The sequence below is a fragment of the Prionailurus viverrinus genome, chromosome B2 (genome assembly GCF_022837055.1).
Source record: "Prionailurus viverrinus isolate Anna chromosome B2, UM_Priviv_1.0, whole genome shotgun sequence".
In the NCBI taxonomy this organism is placed as follows: domain Eukaryota; kingdom Metazoa; phylum Chordata; class Mammalia; order Carnivora; family Felidae; genus Prionailurus; species Prionailurus viverrinus.
Window position 1 is genome coordinate 133,343,578 of NC_062565.1, and position 24,440 is coordinate 133,368,017.

The 24,440-nt window shown below is 35.6% G+C and overlaps 1 protein-coding gene across 3 annotated transcripts in view; it reads left to right on the forward strand.

Moving 5' to 3' along the window:
• The window catches only part of STXBP5 (syntaxin binding protein 5), a 174,423-nt gene that overhangs the window by 64,571 nt on the left and 85,412 nt on the right, over positions 1-24,440 (forward strand). For all 3 annotated transcript variants that reach the window (XM_047858198.1, XM_047858199.1, XM_047858200.1), the window contains exons 8-9: positions 1,509-1,632; positions 12,682-12,760. In XM_047858198.1, the coding sequence (XP_047714154.1) occupies positions 1,509-1,632; positions 12,682-12,760 (203 nt within the window). The remainder of the gene's footprint in view (positions 1-1,508; positions 1,633-12,681; positions 12,761-24,440) is intronic.

Here is a 24,440-nt window from a genome sequence, read left to right on the forward strand (position 1 = left end):
TAAGATAAAATGTCATGTCTTCGTATTGATGCTTTCAGTTACTTAAATAGCAGATGACATTGAGAAACTATAGTAATACTTGGAATACTTTATTGATATTTGCGTGGTATCTTTGTAAGCAGAACTAAAAGAGCATTTCCTTTGTTTTCATAGCAGCATACTTTGTGTCTATTTTTTCATAGTTTTTTAAGTTTTTATTTATAAGCAGCATGTGGCTCAATGATCAAGATCTTGTTGAAAGTATAAAAAAATATTTTTAATAGAAGGTTCCTATAATTTCATTGAAAGTTTTGACCTATAAATCTATTTTCTACATTAAAGTCAGAGCAGATTTTAAAAACTAAATTGAACGAGATGATAGTAAACGTTGATAGTTTAAAATAGTTCAAGATTAAATCGAATGAGATAATAGTAAACGTTGACCTGTATATGAGTGGAGCTCTTAAGTTTCAGTTATGTGGTTTTGTGCTGCACTCAGCAGTTCTGCCATATTCCACTAGGGCAGCTTTTAAAGTCAATTGACCATTAAGAACTAGGAGTGTTATCAACTTGAGTTGAGAAGTTATTTAAAGAGGACCTAGGAGAGTGATTTTAATTTTTTTTTTTTTTTTTTTTTTTTGCAGGCAGAATAATATTAGAACAAAAATTGAAAGGTTACATACTTTGGTCATATAAAAATATTTCTCAGATTGTTTTTAAGTGGCTCAGAGGTGTAAAATAACTTTCTAATCAAAAAAGGGTCTCTTCAGATTTTAAAAATCACCTCATTACTGTGAGAGATGGGTAACATGTTGGAGCTCAGTCTGAGGTTTTTTTTTTTAGTTGATCTTAGTTCCAAATCTATGTTTCTGTCTTAGAGTTTTAGTTGATTTAAAAAATCTGTTCTAGGGGCGCCTGGGTGGCTCAGTCGGTTAAGCGGCCGACTTCAGCCAGGTCACGATCTCGCGGTCTGTGAGTTCGAGCCCCGCGTCGGGCTCTGTGCTGACAGCTCAGAGCCTGGAGCCTGTTTCCGATTCTGTGTCTCCCTCTCTCTCTGACCCTCCCGCATTCATGCTCTGTCTCTCTCTGTCTCAAAAATAAATAAAAAACGTTAAAAAATTTAAAAGAAAAAGAATCTGTTAAAAAAAAAATCTGTTCTAATCAATGCAACCAGTTTTTTTTCTGATTGGATATTGATTGTAACTACTTGATAATTTAAGTTTAGCTATAGTTTTTTCTGAGAAACTATAAGAATACATTGTTTTCATGAATGTGTTGCTAATACATATATCACTATTATATCATCCTCATGCTGGCTTAAGGAATAAAAAGAATTAAAACAGTGTCAATACCGTATTAAATTTCATTTGCATTATAAGAGGGCTAATGGGAATGTAAAGGTTGTAACATGTTGACTTTAACTTGGAAAATAGGAAAAGGTTAAAGTTGAAAATTATAATATTGATTGTGTATAGCTTGGTGTTGAGATTTTGTTTCTAAAAATGGAATTCTTCACCCCTCTTCTATAGGCTATTCACTCTGTTGCTTGGCATCATGAGGGAAAACAGTTTATTTGCAGTCATTCAGACGGCACCTTGACTATATGGAATGTGAGGTCCCCAGCTAAACCTGTACAGACAATCACTCCACATGGTAAGAATGTATCCCTTTAAACGCTACAAAAATTGTGTACATTAAACTGTTGAATTTGGATTTTTTGTTTTGTTTTTGAGGATAAGGATGAGGGTTTTTTTTAAGGAAATTAAAAATATATACACATATGGAAATAAAATGTAACAACCAGCTAATAAACTCTCTAAGTGTATTTACAGTTGATACTTCAAATTTGAACTTTGAGAAAATGAATGGCACATTGTCTTCTGAATATTGTTTGTCCAGTAGTCGAAAAAGTGAATAATTTTGTGAAAGATATAGGACTTACTTTAAGCCTTTCTCATCTTAAAGTTATCACTTGCAAGTTGCATGCAGCTTGTGTGTGTGCAGCTTGTGTGTGTGTGTGTGTGTGTGTGTGTGTGTGTGTGTGTGTGTACTGAAACACTTTGAACTCTACATAAGGTAATTTTATGCATTGAAGAATTATGTCAAAGGTTCCCAAGGTCACCCCAAGTTTGATGATTTACTAGTGAGACTCCCAGGACTCAGCAAAGGGATGAAGAGTAAAATCAACAAAGCGAAAAGGTACATCAGGTAAAGTCTGGAGGAAGCTTCCAATAGCCCTCTCCCAGTGAAGTGACACAGGGCATGTTTACTTGCTCTAGCAATGAGTTGTTACCAGATATGTGGAAATGTTGTCTAACATGGAACCTCATATGAGTCCAGGGGTTCAGAGTTTTTATTGGAGTCTCTCCACCAACACTTTCTGCTTTAGCGCATACCAAAATTTCAGATGCCCAGAAAGAAAGCAGGGATCATCATAAATTGTTTTGTTCATACAGACAGCTTAGGCACACTGTGTCACCCTTATCAGAATCAGAATTGTGGAAACCATCTCAAAAGCCAGTTACCAGATGCCAACCAAGAGCTAACCCTGCAAGCTAACCTTTCTAGGGATAGCAGTCTCAAGCTTGCTGTGTTAATTCTTTTCTGCGCAAGCTCTATTGACAGAACCTCTTAAGAAGGTTTTATTAGGGTGTTTATGAAGAGATTATGAAGGCCTTCTTTGAGTTTTGAATGAAGCTTAGGAATTTGTATTTCTTTATTAATCTGCATTCTCCAACCACCCTAAGAGATTCTTAACCAGTGAATTTAGGGAGATTAAAGGAATTGTTCTTTTTTGGTAGTATATTGAAGAATATCCTGTAGTATTGCTAATATTTTATTGTTTGCTTCAAAATGATCAGTTCCTACTTTAAAAAAATATTAATCTAAATTATTGCAACATAGAAATTAAAGAAACAGTAAAATTAACGGTTTATCTACCTGTGTCAGGATGGGTTTTTAGAGTTGTTTTCTAGAAAAAAATAGTAATTCTTAAAGCCACACATTGTGATATACTTTACCATTGCTTTGTGGTAGCAGTCTTCCAGGAAAACTGTTTTAAATTTGCAACAGGTCTATTTATGTGTGCATCCAGAGGATAGCCCTTAATGATTAAGGTTCCAGTTTTTCTTAATATATTTTCATTTTTTATTAGTGCCTAGTTCTCTAGTCTTGGTGATACTCCTAGGAACTCCCTTAAATTTTAGGATCTCCTAAGACCTCTACATCCTAAGAATCCTGAAAAACAAAAAGTAGGTAATTAGTTTCAAACCTTTCATTTCAAATCCAGGAGAAAATGAAACTAGTATCAAAGATGATAGAAATATACGACATTGGTTTTGCAGTTTTAAGTTTATCTAAATTTTTATCTTTTTATGTAAGAATGGTGCTTTTTTTTCTTTTTAACTGTTTGAGAGTAAGTTGTTGACATACTGCTCAGTCACCCCCAAATATTCCAGTATCTATTTCTTACAAATAAGAACATTCTCCTGTATCACCACCTTTTGCCTTTTATCAAAAGGGTCTATATGCAGATTATATTCAGTTGTCATGTTTCTTCAGTGTCTTTCCAACTGGAACAGTTCTTGAGCCTTTTCTTGATTTTCATAACTGACAAATTTTGAATATTGTAGGTTAGTTATTTTATAGAATATGCCTGCATTTAGTTTTGTCTGATGTTTCTTCATGCTTAGATTCAGATTGCACTCTCTCAAAAGGTTTGCTTTCTTTCTGCTGCCTTCCAAGTGGAACTTGTGTTTGATTTGTCCACATTGATGGTATCTTATACCTTGGTCCCTTGATTAAACTTCTGTTAGAGCTCTCTATTACAGCATTCGTTTTCCCTTTGAAATTGATAACTATTTTAACTTGTATTTGTAATCAGTAAATATTTTGATTTGAAGGCAGTACTTTGAGACTGTATCAACATACTGTTCCTCCTCAAAATTATACCCTCTGTTTTTAGCACCCATTGTTGTTTCTTGGCTGGATTAACTTTACTGTGATAATTGCCAAATGTTGACTTTCTTGTTTAATCTTGATCCCTTCTTATGCCAAAATCTTAGCTCTTTGAGAGCAGATTTTCAGAAGTGGCATAAAGTTTCTATAGAGTTTGTAGTATCTTAGCAAAGTCACTAGCTAAAATTATTTTTAAATGAATAAGAGAATATTTGTAGTAATATGTTCTTTTCAAAATTAGAATCCAAATAAAGTGTAAATAAGTTTTTTCTGTGGCAGGTGTGAAAAAGTAGGATGGCATTTATTGCATATAATAGCAGTCTAAAAATGTATATGATCAGAAGTACTCTTAATAAAATATGAATTATTTTCAATAGTAATAATGTTTACTGCTTATTGCTAAGGGTAGGTAACCTGCCAGAGTTAAGTTTATGTTAATAACTGATTTCAGTGACAAAACTAAATACATTTTTATACATTAAACTAGAAAAATGTGTTTTTCATGCCGTAACAAGGTGTCATATATTCCATATATAACCATACTTGTGGTGTATAATTTGGGTGTACTAAATGTCTGCTTTGATGGATTGAAATTTAGGGTTATTTTCTCATTAGTGTCTTCTGTTGTGGTCTCTTGCTTTTACTTTCTAACAGTTATGGTAAATTACTTTAAATATACTAGACTTAAAATTTTGTCCATTTTGATTTTTTTTATATTTAAACCCATTTAATGGTTGGGTATCTTCTTCTTAAAAAGCATTTGTAAGCATTACCTTGATAGTCAGGAAATGATTGCACTTTAAGACTTCTGCCAGTACTTTTATTACATGATGTTCAAGGTAAGGAATAGCTTGAGATGTCCTTGAAGAATTTGTTCAGAAGACGTAATCAACCTAACATGGGGTTTTAAAGTCAGAAGATTTGTGGTCAAGCCCTGGTTCCCTAGTTTCTAGGTCTGTGGCCTTTGGGAAGTCAGTTAATATTTCTGAACCTCAACATCCTCAATTATAAATGGGGATAATAAATGAATTTAGCCTTCTGACATGGTTGTTGTGGGGATTATTTTTACTTAAATTCAGCAAATATTGGGGCTACCATGTGATAGGCACTGTTCTATATCCTGGATCAAATAAACAAAATATAAGTGAAAGTACCTGAAAACTGTGATGTGCTATACATATGTGATTATAATAATTATAAATCTGGGTCTGGTATTTATTTGATAGGATAGTACCAAAAGATTTTTAGATTAGAGTATTGTTCCCCAAAATATATTTCACGATACAAATTTTTCTTACGTTAATGAATTTTTTGGTGGAAAAGCATGTTATAGTTGAAGATTAGGAAATGCTGAATTAAAATTGAGCATTTTCTTCACTGTAATACTTCATAACCTTTAATGTGTGCTATGAATTTCTAAGAGTATATATGTATATACACGTACACACATATAGGTACATCCCTATATATATTATTTATATGGTTTACAAATGCATTTATTTTACGTGGCTTTTCACAAACTTATTTGACTTTAGTATCTTTTATTTGGAGGACATCTTGTGGTTCTCTAGTGTTCTATGAAATACACTTTGGGGAATGATGGGCTTGAACTATAACTGAATCGTAAGATAGTTCTCCAGATGTGTTAGCTATTATGTTCCAGTTACCCTTGGATGATATCTTTCATAGCTAAAGTTGTTTGCCGGACTCTTCTTCTGAGGGGCACAGCAGTTATCTAGATAGTAACGATCAGATGTCCAGTAAAGGAAAATAATTTGAATTCATTTAAGATAATTTTTTGATATAATGTTGGATAACTTTACAATGCATATAAAGATGGTTGATAGTTACATTTTTTCAAAATGTTTTCATTCGTGTGTCTGAAATACTTAACAGGTGATTTTTGACTAAAACAGTGATAGCTCCCTTTAATCTAGTTTTTATGAATTGCAGAGAACATTTCTTTGGCAATCAGACAACCTGGAATGTAACTCTAGCTTTGCTATGTGTGAAATAACTTTGTGGAGGTAATTACTATTCTCTGGGACTTAGTGTCATCTAAGGTGAACAAGGTGATTTTTAAGGTGTAAAGTTTTGTGAATCTGTGGAAATAAAGCAGTATTTGTTCCATCTACTGACTGCAAAGTCATTTCATCTTGGTGGGCTATAAATGCTGTATTTCATATGGTAAGCCTAAGGGTGAGTTCCGCTTTTCTCTTTTTACCTGTTTGTCTCCTAGGACAGACAAGCTTTCATAATTTAGGAGGGAAGAACTTGATAGTCCTGGAATGGCTCACATATTTACCCTGAAGCAATCATAATGATTCTATGATTTGCTGGTTCAGGGCACCACAGGATCTCCCCTCTAATCCTGGGTATGTGTGTGTCAGTCAGAGTGAGATTTTTCTGATTGTCACCTTCATCAAAATCAGATGGTTCTCAAAGGAGATAGACGTGATAGATGGTTAAAATCAATAGATGTCCATTAAAGGACATGATATTTTAAAATTTATTTCCTAAAGCTTATTAATTGGTACAGTCTAATCTACTTATTAAGAAATAAACCAAGGTTGGGAAACTTTAATTCTGTTAAGTGTCAATAAAATCTTACATAAGTAAAAGTCAATACAGTATCTTAAAGATATGACATGGAAAAAATTGTATTAGTCTACCTTTAAGATTCACCTGAAGCATAAAACATTCAATAAATAATAAAACCATACTGCAGTTCTTTATATAGTTCATTACAAAGTTTTGCTCAGTTTATGAATTTGAAAGGACTTACCAGACTCCACAGAGCATATGCAAATAAAGCTTTTATTTCAAGGCAAAGGATATCATCCTGCAGCAGGAGAAACATAATGCAGGTAAGCATTCTGAGAGACGTCCCATATCCAAGCTCCCACAGGCACTTACATGTACACAAGGATCGTGCTGAGTCTCCCTCCAACCACCATCTGACTTCTGAGGAACTCAATTTACCCTTTCAGTGATCAAGCCAGTCTTGCCAAACCAATTAGGCCCATTGCCAGCCATCAGTAAAACTGTTACACTCGGGATTACCAGGGGAGTTTTGGGGTGTTTTGGAACTTGAACAAGCATATCATAACTCCCATTGCCCTTGGCCAAGAGTCAAACTACATATTCAGATATCTCCAGTCCAGCTGGGGTGTCTTCACACTCATTAAAGAAAGAACACCCTCCCCGTTTCAGACTAGTATTGTTAACGGTGTGATTCTCCAGTTGGAATCATTTTATTTTCTAGAACATCACCGTCCAATAGAAATGTAATGCAAGCTGCATGTGTAGTTTTAAATTTATTAGTAACTATACCAGTAACTGTTGAAAAAGGTCAAATTAGTTTTAATAATGTTTGAGATATTTCACATTCTTTTTTTATACAAACTTGAGATATTTCACATTCTTTTTTTATACTCTTTGAAATATATGTACTTTACAATTATACCACATCTTGGACTAGCCACATTTTAGGTGTTCAGTAGCCGTGTATGAGTGGTGGCTACCACGGTGGACTTTGTGATGGAGACCTAAATGATTTTACAATGAGAAACAAAATCTATATTTTGGAAATACTACTTTGATGGTAGTGCATCAGTTGAGCTGGTGGCAGAAGAGGGAGACCAATTAAGAAGCTTTTATAAACAATAAATAATGAAGATTTCAATTGTGACAACAAATGGGAAGAAATGGACATACGTGAATACAATTCTGGAATTTAATCTACAGGGCTTAGACCAATTCTTTGTGGCTGGGTGGTTTACAGGAATGGGGAGCAGGGCATAGTAAGAGATAAGAAATCAGATGTGACAAGGAGGTTTATATGATTTATTAAGTTGTTTTATAATTAACCAGCTCTTTTCAACAACTTATCAAGGCAGTTCACAGGTATTTGAACAAGCACAAGCTGAATAAGCACAGATTTTTGCTGCTCAGGTGACATAGCAAGTAAGAAGTAAAATGACACCTAGTGGTGAAATCAGGTGATCCTCTAAACATCCTGTATATGTGCTGTATTAAATCTCATGCCTTGTTACTTACTTGATTTAGAAAATGGTTAATCTAGGATTACAGATGAATAAATTTTTCTGTAATGAAGCAATGATTGGTGACATAATTTTAAAAATCTGAGTTGGAAAAAAAAAAAAAACAGACTATGCTGATCCAAAGGACTCGTTAATGTCCACACAAGATTAATGAAGAAAGGTAACTATAAAAACTGCAACATTTTTGACTTACGGAGATAATGAAACTACTCTGTAGCATCCTTATAGGGGGTGGGAAAAAAAGTTTACTTGTAAAGAAATAAAAATCAGACTGGCTTTAAACTTCATTATAAGTTTAAATGCTGGACATGGTGGAACAACATGGAAGACTATTGAGCAAGACAAAAGCTAAGAATTTTGTACCTAGCCATGTTTTGTGCATGACATATAAAAGCTCCAACTTGTAAGGATTCAGTAGATACACCACCCAATGTCCTTCTTTAAAACTCATCCTAGCCACTGAAAGAGTGGTGGTGAATATTGAAATAAATTAAATTGAGTTACAGTTGAATAATTGTTTACTTCATGAAGCAAAATGTATACAAGAGTAACCTTTGAGAAAATAAGTATAAAATTTATGTCTGCATTCTCAAGTTTTATCAGTCTGACACTTTCATTAGAACTTTGGGGGGTAGAAGGAGACTAAAGGCCTGATGCTGGCTGTCAGAGCAGACCTTTAACTTACTGAAAGGCCCTATATTTCTGAACATACTGAAATAGTGGTTAAAATTCTGTGTTCCTTGTACAGTGTGAGGGACTAATTTTCAGATTTAGGTGTCCTTTTTTTCTACCTTTCCTTTTTCTCAATTCCCCTTCCCCACTCAGTAAACCAGTCTTCTCTCCTAGCAGTCCTTTCCAGTCCCTCGGTCTGGTGTTCTGCTTACTTTGTCACTGGCCGCTTGGTTTTTGTAAATTAGGATGCCAGAGGTTCAAGTTTCATTACATTGTCATTTCATACAAAGAGGGGAAGAGATGATTCCCTGGGATCTTGAGGCAGGATTAGATACTCTAATACCAGTTGGCAGGTGTGTATTTATAAAAATTTAATGTAATAAAGGTGACATTTTGAATCCGTGGGAAAGCTATGATGGTTCAATAAATAGTGCTGGTAGGTGCATACCTCTGTCACAACTCTTCGAATTGTACACTTTAAATCTGTGCACTTTGCTGTCTGGCAATTACAGCTCAATAGAACTATAAAAATAGCTCTGAAATTGTTAGAGGAAAATTACTTTCCCTGTGCCAAAATAAACTTCAGAAAATAATGAAATGTAATGAGTGAGACTGTAAAGCAATTATAAGATACTGCAAAAAGAAATTTAAATGATGTGGGGGCAGGGAAGAACTTCCTAATAAGCATGAAACCAAGGAAGGGAAACCAAGGATCCCGTAAATGTGATCGTATCTTGCCAGTCCCTTCTCCCTCAGCCTTTCCCCATGTTAGCAGCCCGGTCCCCTTTCCTGTCCTACTAGGCACACTGTCAAAAATCTTACAGGTGTTCTTCCAAAATAAATATATTTCTAAAATTATATATATTAGTACATGTATATTATATGTATTAGTTTATTATTAGTTATTATATATATATAGCGTATATATATTATATATATACACATATATATACATATACATATACATGTATATACATGTATATATACATATACATATATATAATGTATATAATGTATATATTATATATATAATATATATTATATATATATTATATATAATATATATGTTATATATTAGTACATGTATATATGTAAATATGAGGCATTGTTTTGCAAAAAACAGAATTATATTAGTCTTTTTTGTATGTTTTCCAAATCCAGCGTACTTGAGGAAAGTCTCTTCGCGTCATCTGGCATAGTTCTAATTCCTTCATCTTAGTAGTCATGTAATAGCCAATTGTTTGTGTCCCAGTTTTTCCCAGTGTTCAGCCATTCCAAAATAATGGACGTTTACTTTATTTTCAGTTCTTGAAAATACACTACAAGTTATGTTGTTATTACCATCTTGTACATATTTGGTGGGTATTGGTCCTTTTGTTTTTATGGAATAAATGCTTAGGAGTAGAATTGCTGTTCCTAAGGGTTAGAGTTTTAAGTATTTTTTTAAAATAATTTGAATGTTTATTTTTGAAAGAGAGAGAGGGAGAGAGACAGAGCATGAGTCGGGGAGGGCAGAGAGAGAGGGAGACACAGAATCCGAAGCAGGCTCCAGGCTCTGAGCTGTCAGCACAGAGCCCGATGTGGGGCTCAAACTCCCTAACCGCGAGGTCATGACCTGAGCTGAAGTCAGCCGCTTAACCAACTGAGCCACCCAGGCGCCCTATAAGTATTTCTACTTTTAATTAATGTTCTCAGGCTGCCTTTCAAAGAGACTGTATCCATTACACATTTCCTTCAGCCATGTATGAGTACTTCTTTTACAACATTCCTGCTAACAGTAGACATTATAGCCCATTTTACTTCTGCATTTTCCTTTTTTTTTTTTTTTTAACTTCCTCTTGCTCAAGGTTTCAAAATCAATCAAAGAGTGACTTGCTTCTTTCCTAGGTATTTTCTGAGCGTACACATGACCTTGCACCTGTATGCAACCTTTTAGTCCTAGCATATGTCTAGTTTTTCAGGATTTTCTTTAAATTCTTGCCCAGGCTCTTACTTGACACACCTGAAACCACAGCCTTAGGCAACTGTGATACCACCAGAAAATTGTTATTATATCTGTGCTGCCCTGCAGGTATGAGACCTTCTGTCTCCCTAAGCTGATGTCTGTGTCAAATGAAATTGCCACGATATCTTGGGAATAGTTTCCAGGGAGCTGTGAGTTGGGACAAAATATCAATGATTGTGGTCTAACAAAGCTGGTTTTGATAGAATTGCGAAATTTCAACCCTCTGTGATGGCATGTATTATTGCTTTTTCCTGTTTGCCCAGTCACTGAGCTGGGGAGTGAGGAGGATGGGAATAGCCTTTCATCAGAACATCCCCCCCCCCCCCCCCCGCCGCCCCGAGGTTCCATCATTCTGTTAGGTAGACAATGTGCCACTTGTTTTGTGACTTCACAGTTCTGAAGTGGTTAAGTTTAGTTGCTAGTATTTCAATTTTTGTGGGAGAGCGAGTTCACAGAGGTCCTTACTTTGTCATTCTGGAAGTCACCTTCCTTTCCTAGTTTTCCTTAGCTTATTCATAGGTAGTGAGCCGACCATGTGAACTTTAAGGTCATTTTGTGCAAATCCAAGAAAAGCTGTTGGAATTCTAATTACATTAAATTTGTGAATTAATTTTGGAAGAATTGGCATTTTAAGATTTTTAGTTTTCTTAACTGGACACATGGTTAAGACTGATAGACTTGATTATTTAAATGTATACTTTTGTGCAGTTTTTTAAATTTTCTAAGAATTCAGTCGTAAATGAGTCTAGGAAAAATACCTGTAATATATGATGGATATAGTGTTAATGACCTTTGATTAGCATTTTTAAATGTAAAGAGGGTAAGATATAAGCATAGGTAAAGGACATAAGGTATTTTTCAAAGAAGATATACAGGTGACCAGAAAGGCAAAGAATACCCAGTTAGAGATTAAAACAACACAAATTAAAATGAGATACCCTTTCCACTTAACAAAAACAAAACAAAAGAAAACATTGTTTGCGAAGAGTGTGGCAAACTATGTTCTTACACTGCTGTTGGATGTATGAATTGGTATGACTTGTTTGGAATACAGTTTGACCCACATATCCCTTTTCCTAAGAATTAATCCTTAGGAAAAATCATCAATTTACACACTCATTAAATAGTAACTGAGTGCCCACTTTATGCCAAATAATGTTTGTCACCAGGAATACATCAACAGAAACACATATACACTTAAAACCTTTGCCTTCATGGCATTTACATTCTTGTTGGTGAGGCAAACAAGAATAAAATTTAAACAAAGTTTATTAGAATGAGCAGGTGTGCCAAGAGGCAGGGGGAAGGTGGGAGAGAAGTATGGGGTAGAGGCATGTGTTTGGGATCTCCCAAGAATATTACAATAATGTTGAGAATGATTAATCTCTAAGAAGGGGAATATGTTTTATTTGCTTTATATTTTTCTGTGTCGTTTCTACAATGACTATGTAGAAATAGCAGAAATAAAACTTTTTTTAAAATAATAAAATTCTTTCACAGTATGAGTTTCTGACATTTTATAGAGCTTGGTTTATTTTAGCAGTCTCTTCAGACATTACAGTGGATGGATCCTACTTTAGAATAAATATAAATGAAGTTATTAGCATAGGGTTTAATTTTGCAACCTGTCACCCTTGGGTAAAATATGGCTTAATTTATTTTTTTTAATCTAGCTATTTTAAAACTTGAATTCATTTACATAATTGAAATTCCGTTTGCTTATCTGTAATTAAGAACATTGGAAAGGCCATCAATGTCTCTTTTCAAGAATTTTGTCACATAAATGTACTAAGTTACTCATTTACTTTGTGGCACTGAATTTCAACAGTAAAAATTGCTTGATCATTTTAAATATTTTATATTGAAAACTTCTTTCAAAATTGTTTAAAAATGTTTCATGGTTGATTTCATTATCCTTTACTTTCATTTTATATATTAACCATCAATTTAAGAATTTAGAGTAATTTAGAATTTTAGAATTTAATGCAGGAAAATATATTTTAGGAAAACAGTTAAAGGATGGGAAGAAGCCAGAACCATGCAAACCTATCCTCAAGGTGGAATTCAAAACGACTAGATCTGGGTAAGATTTTACTTCATTGCCAATATTCATTGTATATAATTACTAAAATAGCACTAAGGCCATTTTATCATTATGTTTTAAAGCCTACTTTAGAATGTTCTAGCCCAGTCTTAAATTTTATGCATGCTTTATTTAATGAAATAACTAAAATTGGTAAATTTAGGATAACGTATTTCTTTGTATTCTCTTTGTCTTTGGTAGTTTTGTAATGTATCTTGGAAAGTTTGAATAATCTTTCTTGTTAAACATTATACATTCAGTTCAGTTACTCTTTAGCAACAATGGTTGTTACTATTCACTACTATTCACAGTAGTATTCACTACTGAAAAGTGGAACAAGCAGTGAAAAAATATTTAAAACTTAACCTATTTATACTATATATGTTAATTATGAAAGTTATGTGTGTTTTTCACAAATTAAATCTCATCATGAGAATATTTGGCAAATACAAAAACACATACGGTTTAAATATTAAAGGAAGTTTGTCAGTTGTATTTTGTATTTCTTATATGTACCAGATGTTTAAATGTATAATAAAGGGAAAAATTATAAATGTTTGCTAGAAAATTCCACCTCATTAACCCCTGAAAGAAGCCTTTTATTTATGTTCTAGTTCCCCAGGAAGAGTGTGTGCTTTTATTTATCATAGCTATGTAAGGGAGTGAATTTATGTAGTGTATACAGAGCATTGGTTCTCAAATTGTGGTCCTTGGAAAAGCAGTATTAGCTGAGAACTTGTTAGAAATGCAAATTCTCAGACTCTTCCCCACACCTTCTGGATCAGAAACTATCTGTGGGTGGAGCCAACCAATCTGTATTTTAATTAGACTGAGAGGAGATTCTGATGCATGGAAATTTAGAACCCTGGCATATGTTTTCTTTTTTAAGTTTATGTATTTTGAGAGAGAGAAAGAGCACACAGGGGTAGGGGCAGAGAGAAAGAGAGACAGAATCCCAAGCAGGCTCTGCACCATCAGCACAGAGTCCAGTGTGGGGCTTGATCTCACAAACCGTGACATCATGACCTGAGCCGAGATCATGACCTGAGCCGAGATCAAGAGTTGGTTGCTTAACTGCCTACGCCACCCCGGCGCCCCAGTTTTTAAATACCAGCTTATAACCACTGGTTATAACTGTGGTCCACTTACCTCGATTTACTCGTCTTCTAATCGTATTCATTTTAGCCCTATTCTCATTTGAGAAAGACGGTGGCTGAAGAATCATAAGGTTGCTGTTACTTGTCCTTGATACTCATCAGCCTTTCTGTGGGATTCGGAAGATATACTGGTTCCAACAAGAGGTTGAATGAACTCCAAAAGGAATGGCATCTGTTTAATTGACTGTGGCATCCCTCACTGTGTGACTTTTGGCATAGAGTTTTTTGACTTCTTGGAACTTCAGTTTTCTCATTTATTACATGACTATGATAATAGGTCAAAAGGTGGTTGTGATGAATTAAGTGAGAGACAGTCATGTATTGAAAGCATTTCACAGAGTGCCTGGTACATAACAAACTTCCTATGAATAGTTGCTCTTATTGTTACTAGAAAACTTCCTACTACCAACTGTCCTACTGCCTACTACCTACTTCCTACTACCAAATTGTTTGCATAATTTGTCCTATGGCAAAGGAATGTAAGGAAAGGCAATGACAGCAAAAACAAAAACAAAGTGTGTGGGGTGAACCAGAAAAAAACCTGTGTTTATAGTTTACAATACAACATCAAATGAAATTGTCTACACATTTCAATTAACCATGCCTGTTGTCTACTGATTGGAAACAAAGGCGAATGTCCAGGGAGGATTTTTTTTTTTTTTTCTATTTGTGCTTTACTGTTTTCAATTTTTTTAAGCTTCTCTATTTTGAGAGAGAGAGAGAGAGAGAGAGAGAGAGAGAGAAGAGGGAGAGAGAGAGAGAGAGAGAGAGAGAGAGAGAGAACACAAACAGGGGAGGGGCAGAAAGAGTGGTAGGGAGAGAATCCCAAGCAGGTTTCACATCGTCAGCAAGGAGCCCGATGTGGGGCTCGAACTCACAAACTGTGAGATCATTACCTGAGCCAAAATCAAGAGTCAGACGTTTAACCAACTGAGCCACCCAGGTGCCCCACCTGTTTTCAATTCTTTTATAATGATAATGTTTATGTTTCCAGTTTCTTCAGGATGGCAGCCATACCTTTTCTTAAGATCAGAAATGAAAAAAAAAAAAAAAAAAGTCTCATTCCTTTGCATTTGTAGATACCTGTAAATTGATCAATAGGATCACCCTCTGATAATGATCTTCACTGGCTTTGCAATTTCTTTTTTCACCTGGCATAGGACATTGGGTAAATTAAACAGGTTCTTTTTTTCACAGTGCATGGCCCCTTTGGAAACTTGAGATAGTTCCTTAGAATTCCAGTGTGCAACCAGCATTGAGAACTGCACCCCTATTCCACCTACAGCAGAATCACCCTCCTTTAAGTAAGCCAGTCAGCTCTCCCCTTTTCCTGTTCCTAGCAAGTGTCTTGAGCAGGTACTACCTGAAGTTGTTTGTCAGGTTGGCAACAAGTAATATTGGCAAATTACCAGATTTTTTTAGAAGAGTCATCCTTCCTTCCTCAAGATCTGCATTTTCTTCTTTTTGCCTAGAAATCATTTGAGGAGAAAGATTCTCTTTCATCCGTTATAACTCAACAATAATATCACTGCTTTGTGGATGTCTTGGCCATGTTGCCTAGATTAGGACCGCAGTAATATATTCTCAAGGCATGCTATATTTTTCCCTTCTAGAATTTTTACTTGTCATTAATGATGAAATTATTAGTTTAATGCATGTGTTCCCTCTTAAATATTCAGCTCAGTGAAAGCATGGGACATACCTGTCTCAGTTCTAATTGCCCTAGCATAGTGTTACTGAATATGAGGAAGAAGAACATAGGCCGGTGTTTCGAAAAGTGTATCCATGAAGAATTAACTGTTATAGATCAGTAATAACATATAATTTGTTTCTGAAGCAAAGGTACACTCTGACAAAAAATGGAATCACGATGTTGTATCTGACTTTTGTTTCCCAGTAAAATAAAAGCATATGTTGCACCAGGAGAGAGCAGATTTTTCCCCTAACATAGTGAATGGTGACAGTATAATTAATGGAACATTTTAATAGCACTTTTATTAAAAATATGGAACTATTCTTTACATGGCCAGTTCTTAATCCAAAGTTAAATGTGAAGTCAATTCTGTTGAAGTTGGTTTTTTGAAACACTGGCGTGACCCAGGTGTGGAGTGCTACAGCAGATGGTGCTCGAGCAAAGCGATTAAGGGTGTGAGCTCTGGAGCCGGCCCGCCTGGGTCCACTGCTTCCTCAGAGCCCTGCCATCTTGGGCACATCAGCTAAGCTCCCTGTGCTTGTATCTTCATCTGTAAGGCAGGAACAGTAATAGTATCTGCCTTATAGAGTTGTTACGAAGATTAAATATATGAAGCACTTGGAACATACCCTTTCTTTTTTTTAATTTTTTTTTGTTAAAGTTTATTTATTTTTGAGACAGAGAGAGACAGACCATGAACGGGGGAGGGACAGAGAGAGAGGGAGACACAGAATCTGAAACAGGCTCCAGGCTCCGAGCTGTCAGCACAGAGCCTGATGCGGGGCTCGAACTCACGGACCGTGAGATCATGACCTGAGCCGAAGTTGGCCGCTTAACCGACTGAGCCACCCAGGCACCCCGGAACATACTCTTTCAACCGGTTGTCTCACATACCTCTTGTCTCAGAACAGCATTCGATAAGCCCTGACGGGCATCTCTGATTTTGCTTTCTCAGAGCAGATGTACAAGTTGTAAGGTTGGCAAAACTATAATAAGTAAGGAGCCTCACTGATACTCTTCCCTGGATTGAGAATTCCACTCTGAGAAACATTATGACATTACATTATTTGTTTGTTTGTTTGACACACAATATTACATTAGTTTTGGTTGTAGTGATTCAACAACTCTGTGCATTATGCTGTGCTGGCCACAAGGGCAGCTACCGTCTGTCACCGTACAATACTATTACAGTACCATTGACTGTTCCATATGCAGTAACTTGCATCCCTGCAACCTCTTCATGCTGTAACTGGAAACCTGTATCTCCCATTCCCCTTCACCCATTTTGCCCATCCCCCCTCACCCCTGATTTTTTTTGTTTTTAAATATTAGATAAGGGTGATCTACTAGTGGGTTACGACAATACTTTTGTTGGTTGTGACATCAATTTTTAACTTATGGACTAGAATAAGATATAGAGTGCACTGCAGGTTTCAGGTTAAGTATTGGTTCACATGAAACTTGTTCAACTGTATGTACTTAGGTATCTGTATACTGTATCGTGAAGTAAAATGCACTTCGTACTGTGACTCAAGATCATCATGTTTGAGAGCCCCTGATTTAGGGGAAATAACTGAGGCTTCGGATTTTTAGACTTAGGCTCCAAGCCCAGTTCTGCCACTCAAGTGACGGTATAATCTTTGGCAAGTTGCTTACCATCACTGAACCTCTGTCCTTACCTTGGCAAAATAGGGACAGTAATTCCCACTTAATAAAAGTGCTGTAGAGACTGAAAGAAATAATATGTGTTTGGCCCATGGTACAGTTTGGTAAATTGTAGTTCCTTTTCTCCTTTACTTCTGCATTTTTTGTTTTGCTGATAGACTGCATAACAAGTTACAGGCAGGGCCAAATTTTCAACAACAATGAACTCTGGATAGGTTCAAGTTTTCAAACAGGTTTATTTATTTTTGAGAGACAGAGTGCAAGCTGTGGAGGGACAGAGAGAGAGGGAGACACAGAATCAGAAGCAGGCTCTAGGCTCCAAGCTGTCAGCACAGAGCCCTATGTGGGGCTTGAACTCACAAACCGTGAGACCGTGACCTGAGCCGAAGTCAGATGTTTAACCGGCTGAGCCACCCAGACACCGCAGGAGTTAGTGTCTTTTAAGGAATATGCTACCACTCAGAGAATCACCAGTTTGGGGGAGAAGCATCTCTGTTCAGTATCCTAGAAGTGCATGTTATCATAGTTAAAAATGGCAGTTTAGTCACATTTGGAGAACCACATCTAAGAGATTAATTTACTCCCTTTCCTCTAACACGTACTATGGCAAACCCTTTGTGTATAGGGCCAGAGAGAATATTTTAGGCTTTGCAAGCTGGATAGGTCTCAACTGGCAGCTATCCAGCTCTGCTGTTGTAGCCCAAAAGCAGCCATAGACAACTCATAAATGAATGAATGCAGCTGTGTTCCATAAAACTTTATGTACAGACACTGAAATTTACATTTCCTTTAATTTTCATGTGTCATGATATATTCTTTTGTGTATTTGTTTCCAACTATTTAAGAATGTAAAAATCATTTTTAGTTTGTAGGCCATACAAAAACAGACAAGAGGTTATAGTTTGCTAACTCCGTTGATATGCACACATGTACATACATATAATGTATTTAAGTTTGTCTATAAGCAAACGTTGCCCCCCACCCAGTGGTGCCTGAATTTGTTTTCAAGTAGCTTAGTAGATGATTTCTTTAATTTATTTTTATTTTGGGGGGCACCTGGGTGGGTCAGTCTCTGTCAAAATACTCACGCTCTCTGTCAAAAATAAACATTTTTAATTTTTTTATTTTTTAAATTTATTTATTTTGAAAGAGAAAGAGAGTGCTATTGGGGAAGGGGCAGACAGAGAGGGAGAGAGAGAGAATCCTAAGCAGGTTCCACGCTGTCTGGCTATCAGCACAGAGCCTGACCCGAGGCTTGATCTCAGGAACCATTAGCTCATGACCTGAGCCTAGATCAAGAGCCGGGTGTTTAACCAATTGAGCTACCCAGTAGCCCTGATGATTTCTGTAATTAAAAAAAAAAAAAAAAAAAAAAAAGTGGTGGGGGGCACCTGGGTGGCCCAGTCAGTTGAGCATTTGACTCTTGCTTTTGGCTTAGGTCATGATCAGAGGCTTGTGAGATCCCCCATGTCCAACTCCATGCTGAGCGTGGAGCCTGCTTGGAATTGTCTCTCTCTCCCTCTCCCCACTTGTGCTTGTGTGCCTTCTCTCTCTTAAAAAAGAATTTTTTTTATATGTGCACTAAAAGTTGTAGGATGATTGCCTGTGTGGGAATATGAAAAAAACACAGATTGTAATAAAAACTCAGGGTACATTTGTGATATTCTGATCCTGAAAATATCTAAAAGTCTATTTCAGTAACACCCACAACTTGCTACCACTGAGTTTCCCCCACAGCTGCTAGAACTGTATCCAATGAGAGAATCCCAGCTCTCTGAAGCCCCAAAACAAACTCCCTCGTGCAAAAAGATTGTTATCCCCAGAGCACAGGCTCACTCTGGTATGTTTTTAAATAACTATATATAAATTATCCATAATCACATGCTGTGCTTACTGTGGCCAGACATTGTTCTAAGTGCTTTACACATATTTTCTTTAATTTTAGCAACCACTTTATGAGGCAGGTATGACAGATGAGGAGACTGTTACAGAGAGGTTGAGTAACTTGTCCAAAGTCATACAAATCATAAGCAGAAGACCCCAGATTTAATGAAGTCTGTACTCTTAACCACACTGTATTTCCTTTTTAATTAAACCTACTCTCTGTTCACATTAACCACAGTCCCCAAGATTATAGCTATACCTGCAGATCTGCCAGCAACAATTGCTTGGCTAAACTACCTTGAAAAAACTGAGATGAAAAAAATTTTTGGCCACAGAGCCAAAAGTCTTAGGATTAAAATAAGTTTGGAGTCCTGAAATAGACCACTGAAATTGGCAAAGTGAAAAGCCAGGATCAAAAGCAAAGTAGTAGAGAGGGGTATGCCGGGCAAAGTGAGGCTGGAAGGATCAAATGATGGGAGACTCTTCGGCCCCTCCTGCAGGGAGCAGTGCGGTTAAGCACTTGGTAAATGCTTGCTGAGTGGATGAATCATAGTAATATTCTAACTTAATTTGTGTAGTTACTCTTGAGTGGCCTATGAGCAGAAAATTCTTCAGCATAAGCTACGTTTTATAGTACTTTAATACAAAGTGTAGTGACAGATAACAGAAATGACATGAAAAATCGATAAAATATTTTTATGGTATTTCATAGGAAAAGTGCAGTTTTTTTTAAAAAGTATAATTGGTCACAATTGTTATATTAATTTCATTTTTTTTAAGATCTTATTTTTAAGTAATCTCTACACCCAACATGGTGCTCAAACTCACAACCCCGAGATCAGGAGTCAACATGCATTTCTGACTGAGCCATCCAGGCACCTGTATTAGTTTCATTTTTAACCACTATTACTATCTTCTTCTCTGAAGTGTTTTTGGAAGTACCTATTTTAATTATAACATTAAATAAAATCTTCAAAAAAGAAGCATATTAACCTATAATTCCACTATTCTAAAACAATTTTTTTTTCTTTTCATTTTCCTTCAATCTTTTTTCAGATACATTCCTTAATTGTATTCTTAGAGCATATTCAGTCTGATATTTTTTTTTTCTGCTTAACATGTCTAAAGTCTTACTGGTTTTTATCAGCTTTTTTAAATAATTCATTGTAAAGGCTATGCACTTCACTCAGACTATTGTCCCTTTTGCTGAACATTTAGTTTTTGATATTATAATCAGGTTCTTCATATTAGAAGTAAAAATATAGTAGTGAACAGATTCTCTTTTTTGATGTTGTAGATAACTGAACAGAGTTTTTACTGTTGTACTGTTTCTTTACAACAAATTTCCAGTGGTGAAATTTTGAAGATAAAAGATTTTTATGAATCTTGATAAATTCCCACATGGCTTCTTGGAAGTATCTGTGTATCCTTTTAAAGAACTGAGTATAAAATACAACAGTGTCACCAGTCTCATTAATGTGAGATGCTTTTGTGTTATTAGTTTCCTACCTTAAAAGTAAGCATTTATGCTTTTGAGTCATCTTAAATACTATAACCACAAATGTGAACTCCTAAATGAGTGCTGTTATGACAGAAAAGGCAACCTGCTGTGATAATAGGGACCTGAAGTTAAATTTGTTTTCATCTGCATACAAAGTGATGTTTCATAAAAACTTTATAACTTAATTTTTTTGCAAGCAGTCATCCAGCTGAGCTTTTATGTTTTGGCAGGGACCAAAATTATTTATATGCTTATCCATGCCCCTTTATCTAGAAACTATCTGATAACAAAAGTTCGTATATTAGTGGTTGATATTCATTTGGTAACAGTTCTTCCATTTCTGAAATCCTAAAGTAGAATTTAAAATCTTGTACTTTTTTTTTTTAACCTTGTAGTTTGTGATGTGTTTATTTGTAAAAAAAAAAAAAAAAAAAGGCACAGTTTCATTTCACACCTAATTGTTTTCAAAATCGTTACTTGTTGAGGCTATTCAGATATTTTCTTATACTGCCTCTAGTTTATTGATCCTACTTTTTTTACTGCTGAAGTTCATTCTGAGCTTTCTAGAGTTTTTTTTCTTTTAGAGCTGTCCCTTCTTCATCATCTAAATTGATTCTCTGTTAATCCTTAAAGCTTTATGGCTTGTTTGAATTAATCTAAGGATAGATTTTCCATCGTTATTCATCCTAATGTATGTTGTTTTTTTTTTCCATCTCTAAAATGTTTCCATTTCTGATGTGTACATAGATTGTTCTGGTACTTTTACTTAACTGCTTATACACCGATGACAGCTTATATGCTTTGATTATGTTTTTCTAGAGGACCGAGATCAAATCCATTTAAGACCGTGTCTGCAGTAAATGATTTTGAAAACTTTGCAGCGTTCTTTCATAGATAAGCTTAGAAATCATACTTGTAACACTGTGAACTTCATATATAGTTTATTTAATCACAAAAATCACATGACAAAGATTGCATTGAAGGTTTTAGATTTCTTGTTTGAAAATAATGCCTAACTGTTGGGGCGCCTGGGTGGCGCAGTCGGTTAAGCGTCCGACTTCAGCCAGGTCACGATCTCGCGGTGAGTTCGAGCCCCGCGTCGGGCTCTGGGCTGATGGCTCAGAGCCTGGAGCCTGTTTCCGATTCTGTGACTCCCTCTCTCTCTGCCCCTCCCCCGTTCATGCTCTGTCTCTCTCTGTCCCAAAAATAAATAAATGTTGAAAAAAAAAATTAAAAAAAAAAAAAAAAGAAAATAATGCCTAACTGTTACATAAATTCTTTCATTTGTATTGGTACTAGGAAAAAAAAAAAAAGTAAGGGGCTAGTATGAGTTGCTGTGGGACCTTATAGTTAATCCTCTATATCCTAACTAGCTTGCATTATGAAACTATAATACGCTGAAATCCCAAAGCATAATTTTTCTGAAATTTGTATGGCTAGGATAGGTCTTAAATAACTTTCTTTCTAAAAATATATCCTAGCAGAATTGTTTATTTTGGAAATTTCTTTCAAGTTGAGTGTAAAAGACTACAGCTGGAGTCTCATATCTGCTTCTACAGTCTTTTGTGATACGTTCTTTTAATGAGGCATATGAAGAAAATTCAGTTTTGCACAAATATGTAGTTTGACTTTTTTAAAATAGATTTTTAAAAAATGTTTATAATTTATTTTGAGAGAGAGAATATGCAGGCAGGGGAGAGAGGTAGAGAAAGAAGGAAACTAGGAATCCAAGCAGGCTCTGTGCTGTTAGCATGGAGCTCGATGCGTGGGGCTCAAACTCATGAACCGTGAGATCATGACCTGAGCCAGAAGCAAGAGTCTGACTGAGACTTAACTGACTGAGCCACCCAGGCACCCTTGTAGTTTGATTTTTAAAATAATGATAAATATTCCTTGATACTATACCAAAACTTACCAAGTGGTAGATTCAGCAGTGTGAGAGCTGAATCCCTTTTCAGAAAAGCGTTCCTATTCTGTTTTCTTGAAAATCCTTTGGTGTGTCAGCACTTTCAGTGTCTCTTTTCCTCTTGCATGCTTTTATAACATCATGGCACTGGTAAATTGGAAAACATTGAGTGAGTCATTTGTATCTTGTAATGCTGACACATTTCATTATATATTTTCAAATTACTGATACCACCACTGATGTCATCAGCAAAGTTTTCAAGTATTGGGAAACTGTGAAATCCAGCATGGCAGATAGAAGTTCCCAAACTCTTGATTTTCACTTGAAAGGTCAGATTTTATCATTGTAAACAAATATTGTCAGTTGTTTTTCTTAAACTAACAGATTCATTCATTTTTGAGAAAATGACTCAGTTACCTCAGCCTAAATTATAACTTGTTAGTCATCCTTTCAGCAAAAGTAATAGCAAATAGTTTAGCTCACAATTCAAACAATTGTACAAGTGGTTTTCTGGAAATAAATGTCCATTTCAGTATACAGAAGTGCTTTGTGTATGCTTTTTATTTTCTTAACACAACATTAAAAAGACATATTGGGGCACCTGCGTGACTCAGTTGGTTGAGTGTCTGACTTCGATTCAGGTCACGCTCTCACAATTTGTGGCTTTGAGCCCTGCATCAGGCTCTGTGCTGACAGCTCGGAGTCTGGAGCCTGCTTCGGATTCTGTGTCTCCCTGTCTTTCTGCCCCTCCCCCACTTGTGCTCGCTTGCTCTCTCTCTCTCAAAAATAAATACATTAAAAAAAATTTTTTTTAAAGACATATTAAGGGTCAAGATTTAAAATTAGTCATTTTATTGCTTCAACAAAGACATGAGGTGGCAGGAGAAAAATTCTTTTCATGTATGGAAATGAGGACTAAAATGAATAGGTCCAGTTTGGTGCCACTGCTTCAATTCATGCTGAGATGCCAGGAGTTTAATCCACCTACTATTACCTTGTGCCATCGGTGCAAATATCAGCACAGTGTAAGGCAAATAATGTCTTAATATCGTGATGAAAATGGCTTTATCTTCACAGTAAAGGATCCTGAAAACCCCTAGGGGTTCACAGACCACCTTCTGAGTATCACTGCTGTATACTGTAAGGCAATTTATGGAAATGTTTTGAGATTCCACATTTTTGATAACTAAAAGGATATGCATTAAGTCTGATTACTATAACAACTTTACATAAAAATTATATCAATAAAAATAACCAAATTATATTAAAATCTTAACACTTTACTCAAATACTGTGATATGCAAACCTGCTCTACTAAAGCTGTATCATTGTTACCTTGATCATTAAGTGAACAGGAACTTGTCTAAATATATTATGCTCCTTTATTTTTCCCCAAACTTCTATCTCTCCATGTTAGCAAAAGAGAGTATTAGGGTTAGTCACTAGTGAAATATGGCCTGGAGATGGCTACTCTGATTCTCAGAGAGTCGTCTTAAAATTGGCAAAGGTAATATCTGAACTAGAAAGGCACTGGAATATCACCATCATGATGCTAAAGTAATAGTCACTTTCTGAGAATGTATTTTGTACCAGGCACTGTAATAAGCAACGTGTATATTGTGTTACTTAATCTTTACAATAACTCTGTGAGGTGTCTATTACAGAAGACAAAACTGAGGCTCAGATAATCAAAATTGAAGTAAGTTGTTCAGTCCTATAGATACAAAGTAATAGAGTTAGGATTTGAACATAGATGTCTTCTTCCAAAACTTGGGTTATGACCCATTATGCATCTCTGTATACCCTTCAGTATCATAATGAGTTATTGTTAGGCTACCATATTATCTTCCTGTTTACTCTAAAAGGTCCCTGGT